This window comes from Delphinus delphis, chromosome 1 (assembly GCF_949987515.2).
Source record: "Delphinus delphis chromosome 1, mDelDel1.2, whole genome shotgun sequence".
NCBI lineage: Eukaryota > Metazoa > Chordata > Mammalia > Artiodactyla > Delphinidae > Delphinus > Delphinus delphis.
This window is the reverse complement of record NC_082683.1, coordinates 152,984,320-153,003,263: the sequence shown is the minus strand read 5'-3', so window position 1 is coordinate 153,003,263 and position 18,944 is coordinate 152,984,320. Positions and strand designations below refer to the sequence as shown.

At 52.2% G+C, this 18,944-nt stretch overlaps 1 protein-coding gene across 10 annotated transcripts in view; it reads left to right on the top strand.

Moving 5' to 3' along the window:
* The first annotated feature begins 697 nt into the window (after positions 1–697).
* The window catches only part of PPFIA4 (PTPRF interacting protein alpha 4), a 33,884-nt gene continuing 15,637 nt past the window's right edge, over positions 698–18,944 (top strand). For 3 of the 10 annotated variants that reach the window (XM_060010535.1, XM_060010550.1, XM_060010519.1), the window contains exons 1-19: positions 698–931; positions 2,975–3,076; positions 3,470–3,634; positions 3,949–4,023; positions 4,255–4,344; positions 4,920–5,111; positions 5,411–5,557; positions 5,827–5,961; positions 7,840–7,923; positions 8,220–8,351; positions 8,717–8,779; positions 9,468–9,559; positions 11,660–11,768; positions 13,325–13,533; positions 15,074–15,314; positions 15,780–15,815; positions 16,033–16,166; positions 16,464–16,630; positions 18,499–18,592. In XM_060010535.1, coding sequence (XP_059866518.1) covers positions 698–931; positions 2,975–3,076; positions 3,470–3,634; positions 3,949–4,023; positions 4,255–4,344; positions 4,920–5,111; positions 5,411–5,557; positions 5,827–5,961; positions 7,840–7,923; positions 8,220–8,351; positions 8,717–8,779; positions 9,468–9,559; positions 11,660–11,768; positions 13,325–13,533; positions 15,074–15,314; positions 15,780–15,815; positions 16,033–16,166; positions 16,464–16,630; positions 18,499–18,592 — 2,501 coding nt within the window. The remainder of the gene's footprint in view (positions 932–2,974; positions 3,077–3,469; positions 3,635–3,948; positions 4,024–4,254; positions 4,345–4,919; positions 5,112–5,410; positions 5,558–5,826; positions 5,962–7,839; positions 7,924–8,219; positions 8,352–8,716; positions 8,780–9,467; positions 9,560–11,659; positions 11,769–13,324; positions 13,534–15,073; positions 15,315–15,779; positions 15,816–16,032; positions 16,167–16,463; positions 16,631–18,498; positions 18,593–18,944) is intronic. The other 7 variants (XM_060010571.1, XM_060010561.1, XM_060010589.1 and 4 more) reach the window with 5 other exon arrangements.

The following is an 18,944-nucleotide window of genomic DNA, read 5'->3' as shown; positions in this document are numbered from 1 at the left end:
ATTTCTATATTTGGCCAGCAAGCCACGTGGGAGGGGGAACCACTCCACTGCGGCTGCACTTCTGACAGCTGTGGGTGGGGGAAGCTGGTGACAGAGGCTACAGCAGTGGGCATGTGCATTTCTTGGGAGAACTAAGGAAGGCACCATCTGAGTGAGTAAGCCCGGAGAAGGGGCATGCGCCAACTCTTCACCCTCTTTCCCCACGTTCTGGTCCACGTTCCTGCCTCCTCTCCCCTCACCCACCTCCTGGATGCCCTTCTCTGCTCAGCTGTTTCTCACAGCAGTCTCTTCTCCAACAGATCACTGCCCTCCGGAAACGATGGTTGTTGCTGGACCCAGCTGGGACTCTGCCAGGCTCCAGTGCTCAGTCTAAGGAAAGGGCCCTCTTCCAGCCCTGCTCTCCCTGCCTGTCATGGCCACACTCAGCTGCTGCCTGCTTGCCTGGGGACATAGGGCACCCAGCCCCAGCGCTGAGAGGTTAAACCAGGCCCTCTCACTCCATTTCACAGGGGCACTCTGGGCACCAGTCCCCTTTCAGACCGAGAGCAACTGATGCCATGGGAGAAGCCCCTGCCCATCTGTTCACTCACCTGGTACTGCCTGCTCTGAGACCCCTACACGTGTCGCCCTGGAGGTGCCAACCCTGTGAAACCCTCCCCTGTGCCCTGACACTGAGAAGGCCCTGCCCACCCCCACCATGTGTGAAGTGATGCCCACAATCAACGAGGGGGACCCCCTGGGGTCTCCCCATGGAACGGATGCTGACGCCAACTTTGAGCAGCTGATGGTGAACATGCTGGATGAGCGGGAGAAGTTGCTAGAGTCCCTTCGGGAGAATCAGGAGACTTTGGCGGCGACACAGAGCCGGCTCCAGGATGCCCTGCATGAGCGAGACCAGCTCCAGTGCCACCTTAACTCTGCCCTTCCCCAGGTAAGGCCCGATAGTCTTGCATCTCCCTCATCCCCTTCCCCTCACCCAGCCTTTCAGAGCCCTCAGCTTCTGGGCCCTCAGCTCTCTTCGTCTATTAGCATCTCAACAAATGGAATTCACAGAGCATTTACTCTCCTTCGCCTTGCTTCATAATACTTTTCCCTGTTACTCCCAAGCTCCTCAGGCTGAAATTGGCTCCACCTGGAGAAAAGGATGGACTTTGATGCAGGAAGAAAACCCAGCCTTAGTTGCCAACTGCAGTGAACCCATGCAGCCAGAAGGTGGCAGGCTATACTGGAAAGACACCTCCACCATGGAGGCTCCTCACCAGGGTCCTATTCTTGGAAGTGGTGGGTGGCGAACCACAGAGAATGGAGATGGGAGAAGCCTTAGAGGTTATCTAGTCCACCTCTCATTGCACAGATGAAAAAAACAAGAGGCATCACATGGAATATTATAGGCAGAGCTGTGATACCCCTCTTATTCTCCTCAATCAACATGACTACTAGCAATAATGGTCACCATTTATTGTGTTTTCTGTGTGCTAAGCACTTTGACTGGAATTTCCTTCACTAAATTCCACAGTGCTGAAGTTAGTGCTATTATCACCATCATCTCTATTTTACAAATGATGAAGCTGAAACTTGAGGAGATTGGTTAACTGCTCATGGCCACCCTGCCTGTGGGGGTGCTGCAAGGGTTAGGGAGGCAGCCCTGAGGGGCCACACAGCTCAGGACTCAGCTCCAGGCCCTCTCCCCACGTGTGGGGAGAAGAACCAGAGTGGCTGAGTTTCCTACCCAGGGTCCAGAAGCGTTCGGGGGGCAGAGTCTTGTGATGCTCTGTAGATAGGAATATGGAGCCCTGGTGAGGAATTGGGGTGGGAGATGGGCCCATCCTATCCCACTGTGTTTGGAGCCCTGAACAAGCCCCCCCAGGATGAAGGAGCCAGTCCCTGCCCCCAGGGAGCTCGAACACTAGAAAGGAGATAGACAAGAGCCCAAATGATAGGAAGAAAATGTGGAGGAAGAGAAGAGGGGCCCCCAAAGGATTGTTAAAACAGTGTCAACACCTAAAATAGCTTCCAGATAATTGATCCTCAGAGCAACACTTGAGGGAGGATTGTCTTTCGGATTAGAGGTTCAAAGGGGTTAGGTATCTTGTCCAAGGTCACCAACGGGCAGACCTGAGATTTGATCTCAACCCCTCACTGGGAGCTTCATGAGGGTAGGGATTATGTCTTTTCTGTTACTGTGTTTCCAGTGACCAGCACAGGAGCTGGTACATGGTAGGTGCTCAGAGTGCCTGTGTTCGTAACAGTTTTCAGAGGAGGGAGAAAGCCTTCCACTGGGAAGTCTGGAAAGGTCCCAAGGAGGTGTGTCCTTTGAGATGGACTTTGAAAGATCAGGTGTTGACAGAAGATTGGGCTTTCAGGGGTCCGGGGAGCCCACTGAGCAAAGGTGTGGAATTAAGAAGTTTACTAGTGACTGTAAACAGCGGTTACCCAGGTTGACCAGGTCTTAGGGTGTATGGAAAGGAACTGTGCGAGAGAAGCTGGAAACCAGGATAATAAGTTTGTATTTAACGGTGTAAACAACACTGTGCTTTGGGAGATTACCCTGGCAGCAGTGTGTCAGAGGGGTTAGAGTTGGGGAGGGACGTTACTAATGCCAAACCAGAAGTGAAACTCCCCTCCATCCACTTCTAAAGGGAAATGTCACTGGATTGTTGGAGAAACAGAAGTACAAAATGGGAGGGAGGACATAATCAGGTTATATTGGTGGCTGGAGGGGGAAGGGGCGCAGAGCAGACCTGGTGGCTTTCTCACTCTTCTATGCAACTGTATTCCATTGCACCCTACCACACCCTTGGAATGCTTCCCCTCTGGAGAAGCACATGCTAGTAGTATGGATGGATAGGGATATTTCTGGGGACAGTTGGTGGAAGTAAGGGACAAGTGAGAGGATCCCACCACTGACTCGGGCGTGCAGGATACTGCTTAGGTGGTGGATCCCCAAGCACTGAGGGGCCTTGGGGGTTTTCAGGAATTTGCCACCTTAACCCGGAAGCTGAGTATGTGTCGGGAGCAGCTTCTAGAGAGGGAGGAAGAGATATCAGAGCTGAAAGCAGAGCGGAATAACACGAGGGTAAGTGGGGTGACCTGGCGTGTGTTTGTGCTTTGGGGGTGGGGGTTATGACCAAGGGAGCAGGCATGGCCAGGGCCAGCACATCCCCAGCCCTATCCTAACCTCCTCCTGCCTTATATCACCCTGGGGTGATAGTCAGTTTGTTCAACCATCAGTGCTAGGCTTTTCACCTCTAGTTCGGGGTCAAGGGAAAGGTCGGGGTCTTGGGAGAGAGGCTAGGGCAGGTATTCAGTTGGGGCAGCAGCTGTTTACCCACATAGAAGTATTTCACCATTCTGACAATGGTACACATGGCAGTACTCGTGTCTGCTGGGTGTTCGTGTGGACCCTGCTTATAGCCCCTGGGGCATAGGCTCACAGCCCTTCCTCTTGCCCTCCCCTTCTCTCTGCCAGTTGCTTCTGGAACATCTGGAGTGCCTAGTGTCCCGTCATGAGCGGTCACTGAGGATGACTGTGGTGAAGCGTCAGGCTCAGTCACCTTCAGGGGTTTCCAGTGAGGTGGAGGTGCTGAAGGCTCTCAAATCACTGTTTGTGCACCACAAGGCCCTGGATGAGAAGGTACCTAGGCTGGCCCACAGCCTGCCTCCACCCCCAATCCAGCCAGCCTTCCCCAGAGCCTCCGTGCGTCCCTTCTCTGAGATTTCTGAATCCTGTGTTTAGGGAAAACTGCCTTCTAGCTTCATAACTGGCTCCCTCCTACCATTAATCCAATTTCCATGTCATCCTATTAGGTTCCCTCTCAGAAATTTGCCCCTTGGCAGGTCCTTCTCTTTGCCTTATGCTCAGTGGTGGTAGACCAAGCCCAGGCTTCTCCAACTTGAGTCCAGTGGGGTCCCTGTTTCTTTCTTCATCTCCCCTTTTATCTTGGACAGGTGCGAGAGCGGCTCCGGGTGGCCCTGGAGAGAGTGACCACCTTGGAAGAGCAGTTGGCAGGTGCCCACCAGCAGGTAAGCTGCTTGCCCTCCCTCCATCTGTAGACTACAGCTCCTGGAAGCCAAGGCTGGTTTACCCCTTTTCCCCACTCTGTTCCTCATCAGATTTCTCCCGTCTGTCTCAACTGGAGACTGTTAGCCAACAGGAGACATCTCTCTCTAGGAGGTGGGAGACTTGGAAGGGTCTGGAATATATAGGAGATTCTCTTCTCTTTGACTCATTGCCCTGGGGACTGTGCCCTACAGGTGTCTGCCCTACAGCAGGAGGCAGGGGTTCAGGATGGAGTGGCAGAAGAGGAGGGGACTGTGGAACAGGGACCGAAATGCCTGTGGAAGGTGGGTCATGGGGAGCTGCATAGAGGGGACATGTTTTACCCCAGACAGGAGGTGGGGCCCCTGCCCTGCCTTAGTGCAGTAGAGCAACTGCTTGAATTAAATTTGGAGCTTTCTCCAATGGTACCATCTCTCTTTCCTTCTTCCCCCTACCCCATCTGCAAAGAACTCTACAGATTTTTGTTTTAGTGCCCAGTACACACACTGCTAAGCATATAATGTGTTTGTTCACTTGCATTGTTAGGTGCCATGTACCTAAGAGATCACTTCTCTTTCTGAGCCTCTGTTCCCCTAGTCATGCCCCTTCCTAGGTTACAAGAGGCTGAAATAGCAGGTAAAACTAGGCATGATTATTTTTCAAGAGATACACAGGAGAGTGAGAGTGTTTGGTCATTGTCTGGAATGAGCTTCTGGAGGCCAGAGGAAGAAGGGTGTACCTGGAGGTGTGCTCTAAAATTGGGGGCAGAGCTGTGATCTGCTCTGGTTGTGCTGTCCCTCTTCCCACCTCCCCAGGGCAGGGCAGGGGAATGGGATGCTCAAGGCTCTGATGACTGACTGATAGTTCACTGTCTCTGGAGCATGACGCGGGCCAGGTAGAAGAGCTGCAGGAGCTCCTGGAGAAGCAGAACTTTGAGTTGAGCCAGGCCCGGGAGCGACTGGTCACCCTGACAGCAACCGTGGCCGAACTTGAGGAGGACCTGGGCACGGCCCGCCGGGACCTTATCAAGTCGGAGGAGCTGAGCAGCAAACGTCAGCGGGACCTCTGGGAAGTGAGCAAGGGCCTGGGCCCGACCCTATCTTTCTGGGTGCAGGTATTTGGCACTCAAGAAGGTAGCTGCTGGATGTCCTGGGTGTAGAGGGAGAGCCAGGCAAGGGCTGAGGTGTGTAAGACTGAACACTTGGTAGAGTCCAATGTGGGGACGAGTGGTAGGAGGGATGGGTCAAGGTCAGAAACTGATAGGGTAATGTGGATGAGATATAGCCAGCCAGATTTGGTGGGGAGGTGCGGACACGATTAGGGCAGGAAAAAGCTGATGACCTTCATCTCATCCTCTCCTGTACCGCTCAGGCTCTAGCCCAGAAGGAGGACGTGGAGAAGCGAATAACCACACTGGAGAAGCGCTACCTGGCTGCTCAGCGTGAGGCCACATCGATTCATGACCTCAACGACAAACTGGAGAATGAGCTGGCCAATAAGGAGTCCCTGCACCACCAGGTAACTCCTGCAGATGGGGTTGGGGGACACTGTACTTGACCCTGGAGGTCCTAATGATCATTCTGGAACCTCCCCTTGGTGGCCCAGGAGACCCTGAGGTGCTGGCCGCCTTCGGAAAGGGAAAGTCAGGTATCTCTGGGTAGCCAAGAATCAAGATTGCTCCCTGCGGCTTCTGACCTATCACTTGCTCTCTACTGAGGATGGGCCAGGGGGTGGGGGAAGCTTCAGTACTCCCTCTTGACTCTTCTCCCCACCCCCTACTTTGCTAGTGTGAGGAGAAAGCCCAGCATCTGCAGGAGCTACTGGAGGTAGCAGAGCAGAAACTGCAGCAGACGATGCGCAAGGCTGAGATGCTGCCAGAGGTGGAGGCTGAGCTGGCCCAGAGAATTGCAGCCCTCACCAAGGCAAGCGGGCCAAGGGCCTGGGAATCTTCCTCTGTTCCCTGCTTCCTGAGCTCTTATGTAGCCAGGCAGTGAATGGAGAGAGTGGGAGGCACGTTGGGCTGGGGGCCAGGAAACTGCTTCTCATTGCATGACTCCAGGAAACACACTTTGTTGTTGTGTCTGTCACATGGAAGAGTAATCCCTGCCCTCATCACCCCACAGGGATGTGACAGTCCCATAAGAAGGGATGTAAGAGTACTTTAATAAGTAGAAGAAACTGTGCTGATGCAAAATATTTTTATTATCATTTACACCATTGTAGTTAATACTTCCTTTGGGGGGGGTCTGAAGTGGAAAAAATAGGACTTTCATTTCTGGAAAGGTGAAATCTGAGAGGAAATATGATCAAAGTTTATACATCTCTGAATGGGGTGGGAGTTTAGGCTGAGCATATCTTTTTTTTTTTTTTTTTGTCAAATTGAAGCATTCTAGATCTAGGGACCATCCCTAGCTGTTTGAAGGCTTCAGCTTTTGGACAAATAAAAGGGAATATAATTTTACCCAATGGATAGCTAACTTTATGGAGGTATGCAGGCTGAAAACATCCTAGGTCTGGAAGAGCTATGTAAATGCATGGACATCTACATGTGGTGGCTTAATCAAGAGAATTTAGGAGTGTTTACAGCGGGTCGGAGGCTTTCAGGGGTGCCTCATGTGGGATCACCATAGCTACCCACCCAAGCAATGGAGAGAAGAAAACCAATATTTAATAAGCATCAGACCCCAGAGCCTCTGGAGGATAGAGGCTGGCCATTGTGCCAGTGTGGCAGCTTGGGGGCTCTGGGGATGGAACCTGCAGCCTGGCTGTACCTCGGTAGACCCAGGACCACGTTTGCTTCTGCCACTGACTTGCTCTGTGACCTGGGAAAAGTCACTCCCTCCCTAATTGGGCGTCTGTGTCATTATCTCTGTGATGATGTCATCATCTCTATAATGATGGGGTTGAATTTGGTCGTCTCTAAGGCCTTTCAGGCCCCTAGGAATGAAGGGCAGAGTTTAAAGTGCAGCAGAAGACATTATGTGTGGGATGCTGAGCAGTCAGTTTTAGTAACTCTCAAAACTGACAAGAAGGGATGGACTGAAGTGATTAATATGTTCAAGGGAGTCATCGTAGAAGGGCCTTAAGGAGGGATTTCCTGACTGCAAGATGTGTGATAGTCTGGAATACCTTGTCAGAAGAGGCAGTGGGGTCTCCATCTCTGAAGATGCATGAACGAAGGGGAGACCACTCCACCCAGGCTGCTTTAATAACAAAGGTAATCACCATGGCTACCATTTGTTGAGTGCTCATTGTGTCCTAAGTGTTTGCCATGGATTATCTCCTTTAGTCCTTGCCATGGGCATAGGTGCTGTTATTACAACTGAGGAGATAAAGGCTCAATAGAGGTTCAGTAACTTGCCCAAGGTCACACAGCTGGGAAGGGAGGGAGCCAGGATTTGAACCAGTCTGGTTTGAGTCCATGCTCTTAAGGGCAGTTCCATCTATCTGGAGGCATAGAGATTTATGGTCGCTCATACTTTCAAGTGGGGTTTCTTTCTGGAAGCATAGGGAGAATTTAGCCTCTTGAGCTGCCAGCTCTGGGATGTTTCAAGGCTATAGCCCTGAGCAGGAAGGAGAGGGTATGGGGGGGGGGGGAAAGCGGCAGGGTTGGGGTACTTGGGAAGAAAGGCAACGGTGGTGGCAATTATGCTCCAAGACGGTAAGTGGAGAGCTTGGCTTCCTTGGTCCCTGAGGCCCTGATTCCCAAGGGCCGCTCTGGCACCTGGGTGCATGGGATACAAGGTCTGAGCAGGAAGGCAGATGATCTTCGGGCTGCACTGATCCATTCCTCCCTCCAGGCTGAAGAGCGGCATGGCAGCACTGAGGAGCACCTGCGGCAGCTGGAGGGACAGCTGCAGGAAAAGAACCAAGAGCTGGCAAGGGTGAGCTTACCGGGCCAGACTCTCGAGCCTCCTCTCAACCCCAGGGCGGCATCCCAGGATGGTCTGTGGGTAGGGAAAGGAGGAAGAGTGAGAGCTAGGGAAGGACCTGGCTAGGGACAGAGACAGAGCCACAGAGGGGTGGGAGGAGGTGGTCAGGAAAGCTGCAGACAGGGGCCCCCGGAGGATAAGAAGGGGACAGGTGAGTGGGCTGGAACCACAGCAGGAATGAGTGGCTCCCTGGGATTGCAGTGAGATGGCCCTGGGGTGGCTTGGTGCAAGGTGGTCTGGTTATGCAGGTGCGCCAGCGGGAGAAGATGAACGAGGACCACGGCAAGCGACTGTCAGACACCGTGGACCGACTGCTTAGCGAGTCGAATGAGCGCCTGCAGCTCCACCTCAAGGAGCGCATGGCGGCCCTGGAGGAGAAGGTGCTGTGGGTGGCGGGCCTGGATGGGCAGTGCTGCCCGGAAGGACGGCGCTGGCGGAAAGGGGCGGGGTGGGTAAAGGTGTGGGTGGAGCCGGGCGAGCAGGAATGGTTGGGATGTGAGAGCTTAGTCGGGAGCGGGCGGGGCTGGGGGGCTGGGCGAGGCGGGGAGTGCGGAGGGCTGTGGAGTGGAGTTAGGCTGAAGAGGAGCAGCCTGGGCTGGGGGTGGGGCGGTCTGGCAAGGAGAGGTAGGGCTGGGAGAGCAGACCGGAAGGCAGATCTTGCTGGAAGGGGAAGGCCTGAGCCGGAGTAGAGGAGCCGGGGTGGAGGGGAAGGGGGGCATCTTGGCTCACAGCTGTTCTCCCCCAGAACACACTGATCCAAGAGCTGGAGAGCTCCCAGCGGCAGATTGAAGAGCGGCAGCATGACAAGGTACCCAGCTGCTGGCCAGCCCTGCCAGCCCGGGAGGGCTGAGCTTGCTGTGAGGAAGGAACACGCCTGTGTTTCAAGCAGCTGCCCTAAAACCCAGCACTGTGCTAGCCAGTTTGTTAGTCCATGTACACACATTATTTCACTAATCCTCCCTAAAGCCTATCGTAGTAGATGCATCACCCACCCACCTGTAAAGAAGAAACTTAGCCGTAAGCATACGGCAGAGAGTGGGTAGCAGAGAGGCAGGACGCTGTGAAGGACTCGACAGAAGGATTTGGTGGGGCCGCAAACCTGGTGAAGCTCTTGCTTTCTGGTGATTTGGGGCGGATTAGCCACTATCCCTATGCTAGCAATGTCTGTGAGGTCTGGGAGTTCACTGAGGGCCCCTCTGCTGCCCAGCCTTATTTGTCATGCATTTGCTTGTTAGTGAGGGCTCAGCAGGCCTGTTCTGGTAGAGTCCTTCCAGACAGACCTTCCTTCTGGCCCTGCCCCTGCCAACCCTTCTACTCACTCTCCAGTTGGACCTCTTCTCTTTTGGTGTCATCTGTGGGCTTGGCCTTGGGTCCCTGGCTTTGGACTTTGCAGTACTTTCTTCTGCTTCTCCCCAACTCTGCTGTTCTCTTGGTCCTTCTTTCCTCGCTCTTCCCCTCCCTCGCCCCTACCCCCACCATGGCTCTGCCTGGCACAGGGCCGCCTGTCTGAAGAGATTGAGAAGCTGCGCCAAGAGGTGGACCAGCTGAAGGGTCGAGGAGGGCCATTTGTGGATGGCATCCACTCCAGGTACTGGAGCTCAGGAGGCTTAGTGTGCTGTGATGGAGTCCTGGACAGACCTAGATGGGCCCTGGGGGAGGAGACTTCCTCCCACCAAAACACCGCCCAGGATCTCAGGGTCCTGCTCACATTCAGGGTGGGACACTGAGGCTTAGAGAACTTTGTAAAGTCACCCAGCTCACTTGGGCAGTTTAGAAGGGAGCACCTGTCCTCTGAGGGATGCTGAGAGGCAACTAAAGCACAGGATGATCCTTCGCCACTGCCATGAGACACAGGGCATGATTCCTGCTTCCTCGACAGAGGGCACGCCCTTGAGAGGGGTCTGCTGAGTTACATGCTCACCTACGTCCCACAGGGCCTGCTCACAGGGAGTATCTGGTTCACTCTAGTTACTTTTTTTTTTTTTTTTTTTTTGCATTACGTGGGCCTCTCACTGTTGTGGCCTCTCCCGTTGGGGAGCACAGGCTCCGGACATGCAGGCTCAGCGGCCATGGCTCACGGGCCCAGCCGCTCCGCGGCATGTGGGATCCTCCTGGACCGGGGCACGAACCCATGTCCCCTGCATCGGCAGGCGGACTCTCAACCACTGCGCCACCAGGGAAGTCCCACTCTAGTTACTTTGAGACACCTTATTTACGGCTCTGAACCTAATGCTTAAATTAGGCCCATGTTTTAGGGAACTTCTGGATTTTTCTTCATATTTTGTGAAGCATTTGGCAGTGAACTCAGACCTCAAACCTGCGCTCAGTTCTTTGCCCAGAGAGGCAGGCTGACGATCGAGGAGACTGAAGTGGATGATGCCACTCAAGGTTCATGGCTCCTGGATATTTTCTGTCCAAACCAAAGTCTCTTAGATCAGAACACATAAGGTTCCCTATGGTCATGCTCTCGTTATATCAGGGAAATAGGGATCAGCTTCTTTGAAGAGAGGTTAAAGGAAAATTGTACATGTATATGTGCAGAGGGGTAGGGCTTAAATTAGGGAAAGAGATGTTGAACGTGAAGAAGAGAAGCCTGTGGGTTTCTGGGGTGTTAGAGACTTGGGTATCAATTTCAAGTTTGTTAGGAATATTTGTATAGGAGTGTGGAGAGAAGCAGGGAATAGAGACAGAAAATGGTAGTTGGAATTCCTCCTACTTCTCCCTTCCTGTAGGTTGCTCAGAAGAGACCAACCCCATACGCCAACTAAGAAGGCAGAGCCCAGAGCACACCAAGCTATTTAGCACTGCTTGCTTTCCTTAGTGGTTGGGAGTTCTTGGCTTTGACTGTAGAAGCACTGGCCCCATCATGGAATTGGGACTGAGTTGCAGGGAAAAGGGGGGAATAAGCAGAAACTCCCCCATCCCTCCAGATAGCTTGTGTAACCTGTTGTAGGCTCACCCTGTCCCTTTGCTCTGGGCTCCCTCAAGTTCTAAACTGGGAAGGCATAGGGAAGAGATGTCAGTAGGGGAGGCTCCAGATATTCCAGAGGATCATTACTGTGATCCTAAAATTTCAGGGTTGGGATAGACCCTTGGGGCAGTCAAAATGCTTTCTCTAGCCCATGTCTCTGATACAGTGTCAGGGCCTCCTGAAGCTTCCTGGGGACAGGGAGTATGCCTGGCTTGAATTTTGGCCAGGGATTTAGTCCAGAGGAAGACCAGAGGTAGTTGCTAGGGAGAAGACCAAGAAACAAAGACGCTCAGAATTCAAAGGACTTTTAGAGCTCATTCCTTCCAATTTCTCTTGGTGCCATGATCCCTCCCACACATTCTTGTCAGGTGGCCAGAGGGTCTCCACCTGAATACCTCTCTGAGGGGAGTGCAGCTTTTTTAAAGCTACCAGTTGCATCATAAGCCAGCTCTTGCTATTTGAAGGTGCCTCTTGTGTTAAGTGAAAAGCTGCCTCCCTAGAACTTTCTCCCCTGGATCATACTGATCCCTGGAGCACCAGAGAATAAACCTAATCTCTTGCTTACGTGGCAGCCCTTAAGGCATTAACAGAAGCTCATGTCCTGCTAAGACTTCTCTTTTCCCAGCTGAAGATCCCTTAACTCTTTGGGCCCAGTGGGTGTAACCTGGGGCTGTCAGTCCTCAGGGCTCGTCTTCTCTCCCCCATCCGCCACTCAAGGGCGCACATAGGCAGTGCAGCAGATGTGCGGTTCTCCCTGAGCGCAACCGCCCACGCACCTCAAGGTCTGCATCGTTCCTACTCAGCACTGCGGGAAGAGTCTGCCAAGGTGAGGGGGTGGAGGGGTGAGTGTGGATGGGTCTACCCTGGGGAGTTTGGGGTCAGTTCAGCCACGCGCCTTGCTCCAGTTTCACAGACGGCTGGTGTGATGCAAATCCTCCCCCTACCCTCCCCCGTGTCAACGACAGCTGCAGCCTTGGGGTTGGGGCCATCACTGCAACAGCTGTGTCTCGCCTCGACCTCCTGGTGGGCAAGAGGTAGAGGCTGGTGGGTGGTCAGCTAGTCCCTGAGGCCCCACTGAAGCCTGTGCATGTGTACCTGGGTGTGCAGGCACGTATTTCTAGTGGTTGGGCTGGGGGATGCAGGGGCAAGATGGAATTGGCAAGCTTTCTGGAACAAAAGCTGTGGTTTATGGGTAGGTGAGAGAGGATGACAGGTTAACTGGCCATGGGACGGCACCTGAAGTTTTCTGAGAAGCATGTAGCTCATGTGGAGTCTGCCTAGGGAGATTTAGAGGGAACAGGAAAGATTAGGGGCAGAAAAGGACTGACTTCGATCTTTTGGGGAAGTCTGATTCCTTCCTAGCCCCATAATTGTTAACCGTGCTCTGTCTCGAGCCCAGATCCTCTACATGCTCTAGGGCACTAGAAGATATAGGTGGAGAAGGAGGGAACTCCTAGTCTGATGGCGGAAGATTCATCTCTGCCATTAGGAAACCCCTAGTGTGAGGGGGGAGTTGAAGTCGGAAGTCATCTCTTTTCTCTCTCCCCTCTCTCCCTTTCCTCTGTTTATAAGAGCACAGCAGCTACCCAGGACCTCAGTCTAAAGGCTGCAGGAGTGGGAAAAGAGCCCTAAGGGGATCTTGGGGGTCTGGGTCATACAGGATGGGGTTAGAGATTACCTCTTTCCTTTTCTTCCGCTGCTCTTCTCACACCCCCAGCCCAGTTCTGTGCTCTTTCTGCTTCTGGACCTTTGTCTACCGAAGGGGTTTGTAGAATGATTTCTGAGAAGCTACCTCCTCTGAGGGTTGATCGGAGGGTCCTGTAATGTGCTGAAACTCTGAGACACAAGACAGTCATGCCTGCTTGGCTTTTTCTCGTTCCCTATATCTAGTCACCTTTTGTGTGAGTAGAAACAGATTGCCTTTACATAATGCTGACTTGGTGCCAGACCCTGTGCTAAGTGCCTTACATGCATTTCCTAATTTAATCCTCAGAGCTACCTATGAAGTAGGTACTATTACCATTCCCACTTTACAGATGAAGAAACTGAGGCACAGAGAGGTGAAACAACTCTCTTGTAGCTTGTATTGGGTGGAGCCAGGATTCAAAGCAAGGCAGTCTCTGGAATCTGTTCCTAACCATTCTGCTATCTGGCTCCTTGAGTTTGCGTAGTATTTCTTAGACTTTAACATACAAGTAAGTTACCCGGGATTTTGTTAAAATGCAGATTCTGAATTAGTAGGTCTGGGATGGGGCCAGAGATTTAGCTTATCTAACAAGCTCCTAGGAGATGCCAATGCTGCTGGTATAGGTTGGGAGGGTCCTGCTCCTTAGTCATCTGGTGTATCTTATTACTACTCCTCTACCCTCCTTCTCTGCTAAGGACTGGGAGCCATCTCCACTGCCTGGGGTGCTGGTCCCCACAGCCACCCCTGCCTTTGACAGTGACCCTGAGATCTCTGATGTGGATGAGGATGAGCCAGGGGGTCTGGTGGGCTCCGTGGACGTTGTCTCCCCCAGCAGCCACTCAGACGCCCAGACCCTGGCCATGATGCTGCAGGAGCAGCTGGATGCTATCAACGAGGAGATCAGGTTAGGGCAGGGGTGGAGGGCCTGGGAGGTTCCTTGAAGGACAGAGGCTCTTTGTGTTTGGTCACTGCAGGAGAGATTCTACATGTGTTTGCTTGTCTCTTACAGCTGGACCTTAGAGTGCCACAGTTTAGGGACCCTGTGTGGAGCATCAGGCAAGGTTCTGGCCCAGTGCTGGACAGAGAGGGGTAGGACCTCAGATTGACTTCTTAGGCTTCATTTTCTCTCCCAGGTCTATGGAGACTGTGTTCCTGAAGCTCCTGAAGCTAAACATAACCATTATGAGTGTAGTTCCCACATACTGAGGCCAACTCAGGGTGAGAGCTTTGGTCAGTCTAATCACAGTCACTGGAGGAGACAGCATTATCTCCATTTTATAGACAAGGAAACAAACCAGAGAGATTAAGTGATTTGCCCAAAGCGATGCAGTAAGTGGCAGAGCCAGGATTCAAACTCGGGTCTAAACTCAGTGCACTGTGTCATGCCTCTGGTCTCTAATGAGGCATCAAACAGAAACCATTGGCAGGGAATGTTATGAAGACCTGCACTTCACCCTGCCTTTGTAGAGAGTTTATTAATGTTTGTGACAAACAGCAAGAGAAAATCCAAACCAGAGAATGTCAGAGCTTTACAGGGCTGTAGGGGTCATCTGGTTCAATGGTTCCCACACTTTTGGATTTCACAGACCAGCTAAGAAGAAAACACTGGACACACACACACACACACACACACACACACACACAAAGAGAAGGGTACTAACACAGGACTGCCAACTTTCATTCTGCAGAATGAAACATTAAAGATAATTACCATTTCCTATCACAACCATTCTACAAAAGAAAGGATATTTTAACATCCCTAAAGTTGGAAAGACATGCTCTGAGAATAAAGATAGGTCCTGTTCCTAAAGGATAGTTGGCATGTTTACATTAGTTGTGTGTGTGTGTGTGTGTGTGTGTGTGTGTGTGTGTGTGTGTGTGTGAGAGAGAGAGAGAGAGAGAGAGAGTGTGTGTGTGTGAGTGTGCACACACACATTCCTCTCTGAGTGCCCTCTTCATACACATAACATTATCACTATTATTCTAATTTTTCCCTGGAACAGGAAAGGCTCCATCAGGGATCAGTATCAATTAAAGGTCCTGTGTTTGAGAAATACTGGCCTAGACCATTCCTGACATTGGGTATATTGGGAAACCGAGGCCCTATAGATAGTGGTAGGTCAAGAATTCTGACTTCCATGAAGGTTTATATTCCACTGACTAAACTGCCTTCTTTCCCAGCAACTGCTTTTGTTAAATTAGGGAGTTTTGTTACATTAGGCCAGTTAACAAGAAAGAGAAAAAATTGTCTAAGCTGCAGTGGGATAGAACCAACTCTGCCCACAGGGCCTTGTATGTCCCTGCAATGCCGAAAACAATGGGGCACACCTGGCCTTGCCTTCTACCTGGGGTCACTGGGTGGTGACTGCAGGCAGTGCCCACATCTGCCTCCTGCTCGTCCTCTCTGGGGCTAATTATGAGATCTGGTTTTGCCTGCCTCCCAGGATGATCCAGGAAGAGAAGGAGTCCACAGAGCTCCGTGCTGAGGAGATTGAGACACGAGTGACTAGTGGCAGCATGGAGGCCCTAAATCTGACCCAGCTGCGCAAACGTGGTTCCATCCCCACCTCTCTGACTGCCCTGTCCCTGGCCAGCGCATCCCCTCTGTTCAGCGGCCGCTCCACACCTAAGCTTACTTCCCGCAGTGCTACCCAGGACCTGGACCGAATGGGGGTCATGACCTTGGTGAGAGTCTTGGGGCAGTTGATGAACAACCTTGTCATCACTGGGCTTGGCCGAGGGGAGTTGAGAAGGCACAGCAGGGCTCACTCTCTCTCATTTGGGCCCCAGCATCTTCTTCTCATGATGTGTGCAGACCCTGGCATACCAGGTCACCAGCATGTCCTTCTGGGTCTGGAAAGGGCTATGTAGTATCTTCCTTACCCTCTCCCTTGGGTAATGCTTAAGAAACTCACCCAATGCCCATACCTCTTTCTCTCTTCCAGAGGTAGCCCTGATTTATTTTTTCAAGCCAGTTTTTTGTTGTTGTTGTTGTTGTTGCTTTGTTTTGTTTTGCTGTGATATTCTCTTCAGGCCTGTGTGAGGCACTGAATCCTATCTTCTCATCCTAAGACCACTGGGCTCCCCTTGGGGTAGACTTTCAAGCAACCAAAGGGTGAGTCCAAGCTCACCCTTCACTCTCTCTTCCAGCCCAGTGACTTAAGAAAGCATAGGAGGAAGCTGCTGGTGAGTGCTGCATGATGACGCAGGTACTAATAGGTTAATTCTCCCAGGCCTTTCCCTTTTCGCTTCTCCCCACTGGGCCCTTGAATCTGAGTCTGAACTCTGAGAGGCCCCTAGGGCCTCCCCTCTGCTTTTCTCCATGCTCCTCTGCCTGTCTGGGCTGGGTAGGCAGGCCCCAGATCTCTCCCTCTATCCCCTGACGGCTTCACTGTCTGTTCAGTCACCAGTGTCTCGGGAAGAGAACCGAGAGGATAAAGCCACCATAAAATGTGAGACTTCTCCTCCTTCCTCACCCAGGACGCTGCAGCTAGAGAAGCTTGGCCACCCAGCCCTGAGCCAGGAAGAAGGCAAGAGGTAAATGGAGCAGACCCCATATCGAGCCTCTCCATTCCCAAGTTTATCTCGTCCCTCTCTCTGCCTCTGAACAGGCTGCATCTCACTTGTCCCAGGTGTCTGAACATCTCACTTGTCACACCATCGGGGAAGGACAGTTCCATGTCTCCTTTGGTCACATGCTCTGATCATACCCCCTTAACCCTCCCAACTCTGACACTTACTGTAAGTTCTTCCTGAAGTCTAACTTCCATCTCTCATGCTGTAATTTAAGTATGTTTCTTCTCATTCCACCCGCTCCTGGCTGTCATCCTGTAGTGCTTTGGAGGATCCAGGCAGCAACCCCAGCAGCAGCAACAGCAGCCAGGACTCCTTGCACAAGGGCACCAAGCGCAAGGGCATCAAATCATCCATCGGCCGCCTGTTTGGGAAGAAGGAGAAAGGCAGGCTGATCCAGCTGAGCCAGGACGGAGCCACGGGCCATGGTCTCTGTCTCCTAGTAAATGGGTGCGAGTAGAGGGCAGAAGCAGGAGGGTATCCTTGGATCCAGTCTTCTCTGCCTGCCTCCCAGGGACCAGTGGGCAGAAGCCACAGACACAGAGATTCAGCTCCGGAGAAGAAGTTTTCTGTTAGAGCTATTTCACAGCGGGAAGGGCTACCTCATGAGGTGGTAGCTCCTGCCACGAGAAGTGTCAGGCATCAGTGTCAGGCTGTTTATTTGATATGCTGTAGAAGGGGTTCCTGTATTCAGTGTGAGGTTGGACCTCTGAGGTTTCTTCCAATCTGGAGGTTTTCTGAGGTACTGTGCTCAGGACCTTCAGGAGAAATTTCTTAGTTCTTTCTCTAAGAGAGTCAGTTCTTAATTCCTAGTATATCTTGCCTTCAGGACTCAAAATATCACAATGCCTAATCATGACTTTGTAGACATTATAGTCAAGTAAGTGCTTGGGCAAGGGTAGCATTATTAACACCTCTATGACGATATAAAGTTCCAGTGTGTGCTTGGTGTGTGGTAGGTACACAATGAACGTTAGCTCTCTTCCTCTCCCTTCCCCTATTCCTTCTTTCCTTTCTTCCTTTCCCTCCCTTCCTTCTTCTCTTTCCCTCATCTATTCAGTTATTTGTTCAATAGACACGTATTGAGTAACTACTGTAAACAAGGCTTAGTATTAGGTATCGGAGCAATAGTGCATTCCTTCAAGGAGCTCAGTTTCTAATGAAAAGGAAAAAATAAAGAGATGATTCTAAAACAATATTAAGATAGCAATAGGCTCTGGGTGCTTCTGGAACTCAGAGGTCAGCCATGGAGTGGTGGGGGCGACAGGAGAAGCTTTCTCTGCTGGCAACACCTGGGCAGAAGCTTGAAGGCTAAGTGGGAATTAGCCAAGCCAAGAAGAGGTGTGTGTGTGGGGGGGGGGGGGGGAAGAGGCGGGGGGTAGGGGGGGTCTGAGAAAGGCAAAGATTCATGGGTGTGAGAGTTTTGTAAGCAGTTGAGTCTATTCAGAGTGGGGAGGGAAGAGGGTGGGGGGAGCAGAAGAGGTGAGTTTAGACCCTAGGCTGGGGCCAGCTCATAAGGGCCTTGCAAAATATATTGTGGAGCCAGCCACACATGGGAGGGGGCAGGACTGAGAAGGTCTGGTCAGTGGACGAGGGATCTCGTGTTGAAGCCTTATGATTTCCTATGTTCCCCACACCACATTGGCACCTAAACCTAAGACAGCATCCCAGATTGGCTTCTGGATTACCAACACCCTCGGTCCTCTGTGCACTTGTGAGGAGTGACCAGGGCTTAAATGAATTGTAAAATGCTGCCCCTGCCATGAACTCTAGCATCAGTTCAGGAGATCCTTAACAGAAGAGGACAGAGCTATGCATGTTCCCTTTTGAGATTTGTGCAAGTGAGTGGCCCTGAGAAAGAGGCCCAGACACACATCTCTGAACGTGCCTCTTTCCCCACCCTCAACCCAGGTCAGGATAATTCTGTCTGAGCCTCGAAGCCCACTCTGGCTCTCTGGGTTTCCTTTTTCCCTTGGTTTGGAGGAGGGACAAGTTCTGTCTAGGATTCTGCTGCCGTTGGGGTGGAACGACTTCCATCCGTCTGGCTGAAAAACACCTCCAGGGCTGAGGCTCCCAGGGGAAGGCTCTCTGGGCTTGGGGTGACCCACTCGATGCCACTGTGGGACTGCCTGGTTGTAGGGATGTCATGTGGAGGCTCCAGGAATAATGGGTTGTCCCATCAGACCCTCGGGTTGTCACATGTTGAGGTCTTGCTGGTCTGCTCCCCGGTCCTGGCCCAGGCCAAGGGAGGAGAAGCAGAGAGGGCCTCGCTGATATGCCATCTCTTCCCTTCTAGTTCTGCTAATAGACTCTGAGCTCGGTCTGCAGGAGCCCATGGTACCTACCAAGCTGGGGACCCAGGCAGAAAAGGACCGGCGGCTGAAGAAGAAGTAAGAGCCACTGGCCAGTCTCTGCCAGGGTGGGGTCCAACCCCTCACACACTCTTTTCCCTGGACTGCCATGGGACTGAGCTCAGGCAGCCAGAGCCCAGCAAGGCCCTTTCTGGACTGAGTTGGTCTGGTCTAAGTGGGCACAGCAGGGTTTGGGAGGTTGTTCTTAGGATGACCTGAGTGAGAAGGAGACAAGGGTGCTGTGGGAGAGTGACCCAGCATCTGGGGATCTCTGGCAGAGCAGAGTAGAATGTGTTTCAGGCCATGTGCAAACAAAGCGAGAGCCCTCACCTCTGGGAATGGAGAGGTGTTGCTGCTTCATGTCTTGGTGTCACACTGCTTCAGGAATAGA